The sequence below is a fragment of the Pezoporus wallicus genome, unplaced genomic scaffold (assembly GCF_028554395.1).
Source record: "Pezoporus wallicus isolate ANWC-B61680 ecotype Strahan unplaced genomic scaffold, APGP_CSIRO_Pwel_v1 contig_4722, whole genome shotgun sequence".
Classification (NCBI taxonomy): domain Eukaryota; kingdom Metazoa; phylum Chordata; class Aves; order Psittaciformes; family Psittacidae; genus Pezoporus; species Pezoporus wallicus.
Genome location: NW_026641840.1, coordinates 3020227 through 3026226, shown reverse-complemented (window position 1 = coordinate 3026226; position 6000 = coordinate 3020227). Strand labels below are relative to the sequence as shown.

General features: G+C 52.4%; 1 protein-coding gene across 3 annotated transcripts in view; it reads left to right on the top strand.

Annotated features, from left to right (window-relative positions):
• Positions 1 to 2560: 2560 nt before the first annotated feature.
• Positions 2561 to 6000, top strand: part of HMGA2 (high mobility group AT-hook 2) — a 118508-nt gene continuing 115068 nt past the window's right edge. The window contains exon 1 of one of the 3 annotated variants that reach the window (XM_057425530.1): positions 2561 to 3396. In XM_057425530.1, coding sequence (XP_057281513.1) covers positions 3286 to 3396 — 111 coding nt within the window. In that variant the 5' untranslated portion in view covers positions 2561 to 3285. The remainder of the gene's footprint in view (positions 3397 to 6000) is intronic. The other 2 variants (XM_057425531.1, XM_057425529.1) reach the window with 2 other exon arrangements.

The following is a 6000-nucleotide window of genomic DNA, read 5'->3' as shown; positions in this document are numbered from 1 at the left end:
AATTCTAAGTTTGTAGGCTCATGAAGAGTGGAAACCAGGCGTTATTTTATATTTATAATTTTTTTACTACCCTATTATGAATGCTTCCAGAAAGGAAAAAAAAAAAAAAAGAAAGGACTGACAAGTAATACTTCTGTTGATAGAGCAAAGCTCCAATCTCAGGCCAAGGCTGGTGAAAAGTAGGTCATCTCTACTCCAGTAACTCTGCCGGATTGTCTTCAATGAATTATGCAGTTATATTCACTGGTGTTTGCACTGGACCATAATCCATACTGTCAGGCGATGGATTGGAACAGCAGAAGGACCAGTTATCACATCTCTTTTGGGAAGGAATCTGTAACAAAACCAAGAACTGGTTCTGGCTTCTCAGTTTACACCAGCCACCTGAGGAAGTCAGGATTCTGGGTTCTGGATGTCATGTTGCTTACCTGTGTACTCTGGATATAAATGATGCAAGAACAAGTTTTTGGATTAGTCTAGGCAGGCTTGTATCCCCAGAGCTGCCATCAGGAATACCATACCGGTTTATAATCTAAGAACTTCTGGTTAAGGAGGGAATCAAGACAGTTTCAAATAAGGAAAAGACCACGAGTCATTCAGATCTCTGATACTAATTCTTGTTGTGATAGTGAACCTGTAGGCAGACACCCCTAGAAAGACCGAAGCTGCTGTGCAGGGCACAGTGCAAGTTCCAAGTCTTTTCATTATCCAGACAGCTTTTCAAAGAGTGATTTTAGGAGCACTGCTGCCATGTGAAGATTATTTGCTTATGGCTGTATGTAAAGCATCTTCTTACTATGGTATTGTTACTAGAACTACTCAAGGGAAGACTAATGGAACTGTTATTAGACCATGTAAGATAAACTTGTAGAATGGGAATTTTGGAACTACATGCTTTTATGCATGTAGCACTTTCTTCAAAGAAATGGATACATGAATATGCTTCAAAGAGATTAATGGATGTTATAAAAGTTACTTGCTGCAAAGCTTAACAGACTTTACAATCTCCACTTGGAATCCAGATCTCATACAGCAGCTTCATCTTTTGATGTACAGAATGGATGTAGGGCTCTGTGGATTTCTTCATGGTGTGATGGAAACTGAGTGTTTTACAAAGTATAGTTGGAACTACAAGACTTTCCTGATAGCTGTGAGATTTAACAGGTGGACTGTGTCCATCTTCCAGAGCTGGTTGCTTTTGGAGATGGGAGGGGCGCAGGCTTTGGGAGGCTTGTGATTGGATTAAGAACACTTTGGGAATATTTTCAGACTTAAGAAGTGTTCTAGGATTACTCTTTCTTTAGCCCATCTGTCTGCAGTGCACTTTTCCTATTCCACAGAAAATAACTCAGCTGTCCCCTCAGCACAGTCCTTGCTCATCAATGGCTGCGTGTGTTTGACTGGAGTAGCTTTTCCCCTGATTATGTTTATTTATCTGTAGACAGCTAAGAATTTATAAGGTATCGTGACAATTAGACGCATCTAGATGGCCAGTACAAGCCGCACTGCAGCGGCATCTCTGCCCTCTTCAGCATTATGTATGAAAACGTAACTTTCTTCCCCCACCCCCCTTCTAAGAGCTCTCCTGTGTTTGTCCACCCCCGAGGATGTGAGGAGACAGTTACAGCAGCAGCTCCCACTCAATCAAAGCGCAAGACCTTGAGAGAGGTGTGGCACGGGGGGAAATGCCGAAGTCGCACATGGAGCCCAGGTGCGAGCGTTTTCTTTGGGGGACGCACAGAAATCGGGGTCCTCCCTGGCCTTTGTGGCCATCTGCGTGTGCCACAGCGAACGGGCGCCGAACCGCGGCTTGCGCGGGACAGGACCAAACGGCAAACGGGGGAGAAGGCTGTGTGGGACACGCTACTTGGGGCGCTGGGGAAGGTCTGTAGACCGCAGCGCCGCCGCGCTCACGGGAACAATGTCGGGGCAGGGCTCTCCAGAAGAGGTCATTCCCGCGCCTGTCACCGTCGCGGCAGGGAAGCTCCGACCCGCTGCCGGGTTACACCGCCCACATCTTACCCACGCGGCCGCCGTCCCTGCAGGCGCCGAACTCTCCGCACCGTGCGCCGCCGGCAGCGCCACCCCGGCGGCGGAGGAAGGGGCCGCGCTCCCGGAACGCGAGTGGCGCACGGCGGGCCCGGCCCGGCCCGTTCCCGGTGCAAGGGCGGCCCCGGCGCGGCCGCCTTTGTTCCGCTCGGTGGCGGGGCACCCACGTGCAGCGGCGGCGGGGCGGGGATGTGTGCGGGGGGCACCGAGCCCGCGCTCTCCCCCGCCGAGCGCTGCGCGGGGCGCCGGGAGCCCGGCCTGGCCCTTTAAACCTGCCGCGGCGGCGGGGCCGTGCCGGTGCGGGACACGTGAGGCGGCCGCGGCGTGCGGCGGCGGCGCTACCCGGCTGCCGTGCTGCTCGTGTTTTCTCTGGCCGGCCGCCAGCCCCCGCTCGCTGGGTTTTCGGTTTTTCGTCCTGCCTCCTCCTCCTCCTCCTTCCCCCCCAGCACCCGCCCCTCTCCTTTCGCACAGCCCCCTCCTGGTTTTTCCACCCGCGGGTAAAGGTGGATTTTCTTTTCTTTTCCTTTTTTTTTTTTTTTTAAGCCCTCATCCTAGTTGAGTCCGTGGGCAGGACTCGCATAATAATATTTCCAGTCGCAGCAGCTCCCATCACAGACACGAACCCAGCACCGCCCCCCCCCCCCCCCCTTCCCCAATCTCCCAAATCGTTTTATTATTTTTTAAATGATCGCTCTTTTTGCCCGCTGCTGCCGAAATCCCGGTCTTCCCAGGGTGCATGCTTCTGGCAGGACCGTGCAGTGTTCTCAGTGCATTTTCAGTGTGTCTTATCTTAATTTGTCCTGATCCGATCTAAGCGCGATAGCCACCACTTGCTATCAATTTGTAGGATCTTTCTTCCCCTTCTTCGTTTGCTCCCGACTACCCTCGGAGTGTTTCCCTCTCTTCTTGCATTTCCAGGGTTGCAATTTACTCTGCCTTTTCTTCTTCTATTTTTTTTTTAAACCTCCCCTTTTTTGAATTGCTTCATGTTACTTACTAACCATTCCTAAATTGTAAGAGAGATTCATTCCCCCTCCTCTTCCACCACCACCAGCACCACTACCACCATCACCTCCTCCTCCTCCTCCTCCCCTTCTCTTCTCCTTTTTGGCAGCACCAGGACGTCCGGTGTGGTGGTGGCAGCGAGCAGCAAAAGCAGCAAGAGCTCGTTTTGATTCCCCCCCCTTCCAAGGTGCTTTGGAGAGACTGGTTTAAGGCTGAGCAGCAGAAGTCACGATGAGTGCACAAGGTGAGGGACCCGGTCAGCCTTCCACTGCTGCCCAGGAGCAACCTGCAACCGCAGAGCCTCAGAAGAGAGGACGAGGCAGACCCAGGAAGCAACCACAAGTCAGTATCGCATAGATACGTAGAGCCGCAGATCTCTAGGCATGTTACAGGCATGTACATGTATTATGCTGCAAGCGACGGAGTCCCGGAGCCGGGGCGGGGGGCTTTGTTGCGCGCTGCTTCCCGGCGAGGCGGTGCAGAGGCGTAGCGAGGGGCTCCGCCGGGCGCCCCGGCGGGGGGACCCCGGGAGCGGCGGGAGCTGCGGCGGGCGGCCGAGCCACCGCGCTGCCTCGGGACTTTCACTATTGTGCACGGAGCGAGCTGGGGCTTTTCAATGTAAATGGGGAACATGGAGCAGCGCGGCTCCGACCAACCAGCGCTCGCTGGGTCATTTCGAGCTGATTTTGAAATTGCGAAAGCGAGGAGCGGGGAATGGGGCTCTCCTGTCTCCCTCCTCTCCCGGCCCTTGCAGTGTCTCGGTCTGTGCGTGCGGGTGTGTGCGCGTGTGTGCGTGTGCGCGTGTGTCGGGTCCCACCGGGGCTGCTGCCGCCTCCGATCTTGACCAGCCCAGCCCCTCACTGCCCCTAGATCTGGGGTTGGGGGAGAGGAGGGTGTCGAGAAAGTCGCATAGGTTTTTTAGCCTTTTTCTTTTCCCTCCCCTGGCGCCCCCCCCCCCCCCCCACCTCCCCCCTCACCCCGTCATCGTGTGCAGAGAGGTGCCCCTTTTGCCGATGGAGGTGGGGGGAGGTAGCCGGAGGGGGCTTGCCCTGCGTTTGCAACACCTATTGCCTTTGCTTCGTCGCCTTCCCAAGCAGGTCGAGCCGAGGGGCACCGTTCCCGGGTCTCGACGCGGGGAGCGGAGCCCCGCTTCCTCCCCCCGCACCCCCAGCCGCGAAGGGGACGCGCCGGGCTCCTATTTTTGACTTGCGAGACCTGAATCCGCGCTAAGTTTGCCAGACCCGTGCATTATCGCCACCGCACCCCCTCCCTCCCTTCCTTTCCTTTCCTCTCCTCTCCCCTCCCCGAGTGCCATTGTCGCCGCAACGCCAGGAGGTGCGGAGCCGCACTCAGCCTCGCCGCCGGGTCGGAAGCCCGGGAGCCCCGCAGCTCCTCCGCGGTCGCCGCCGAGGGGGGATCTTCGGTTGCGCCGGCAGCGCGGGGTTCGCAGCCCTTTCCGTGCTTCCCTCGGAAGTCACGACTGGGAAGCAGCGCTGCCTGGGGAGCTCATTTTTTAAAGCGAGCTTCCGTGGGCTTTAAAAATGTTGACTCCCATTCATTTAGCATCAGCCCCGCTGCCCCGGGAGCCGGCGAGGCTCTCCGAAAACACGTCGGGAGCTGAACAGCAGAGCCCCGAGCAAGGGAGAAACCCAGCTGCTTTGCTCCCCCTTCTTTGCCAACCATGTGCTGCTGCAGATCGTATAGAAAGTACTACTTTTTGGAAAGGCATGAAAGCGGAGCCTAAGTTTTTCCCGCTCTGCCCTGCTCAGTGACACTTTTCACCGGAGCGGCTCCGGGCTCTGCCTCCGGTCCCACTTCACCCCCCGGGCTCCCTCGTCCAGCCCCAGCCTTGCGAGCTCCCGCCGGGGCTTCCTATTTTAGTTTTTTTATTACTATTATTCCCCCCCCCCTTTTTTTTTTGTCCTATACCGTTTGGATGTATGGAAGAGAACGAAAAGCGCGTCCCCTTAAGCGTGCTCAGCTGAGCTGTGCAGTGCCTGCGGGGCCCGCCACTGAAGGCTGGAGCAGTTGGGGAAGTCACCTCGCCAGCCTTCCCTCAACCTACCCGGGAATTCAAAAAGCTGAAGGGTTTTAAGCTGGTTTAAGTTAACAAACTGCATTTAATTAGTTTTACCACATCCTGTAATCTGAATGAAATGTATAATATTTAAGGCTAGAAGAGTTTTATAGTGTTTATGATTCACTGAATAAATATTTGGAATCCGAACTCTTAGTAATTCATACCCATTTTTAAGGGCTGGTTATTTACTGTCAGGGAGAGGAGCTAGTTAAGAAACAGCTAAAATAATAAGTGTTCTGTCGAGTCTTTTCAGAGTTGGGGTTTTGTTTCAGGTATTTTTTTTGGTCGAGTTTTTTTGGCTTGCTAGTGCTCTGTTTGAAGAAACTTCTACATTTGCATTTTCGTACAACTCAATTATGCTAGAATAGGTGTGAATATAATGCTGACTGCAGGACAACGGAAAAAAAAATCCAAACTATTTATGCCCTGGAGAAAGAAAATAGTCTAAGCTTACTTTACAGTTTTCTAGTAGTTAACGTTTTTCCCCTAAAAAGAAGTTTATGCTAGAAACTGCATATAATTGTGTCTTGCTGTAATGAAATGCAGTTGAAATTAAATGGCTAAACATTACTTGTTGAATAATCATTCCTACATGAGGGAAATCATAGCCATCTTCTAACACTGTGTTTTCTTCTGTAACTTATGTGCTAGCATAAGCAAACATTTCAACGTTTTTATGCAATTACAAGGGAAGTTAAGCTCTTTTGTTGTGCAAAATATATTTTTTCTTTACCTCGAGTTGTTTATTTTTTCATGTTGCATTTTAAGTATTGTTATTTATTTATACTGTTAATCCACATGTTTTATGTAATGTCTCAGTTACAGTTTATCCTTTAGATGTTCTGGGTTAGCTGTAGCCTCTCGCC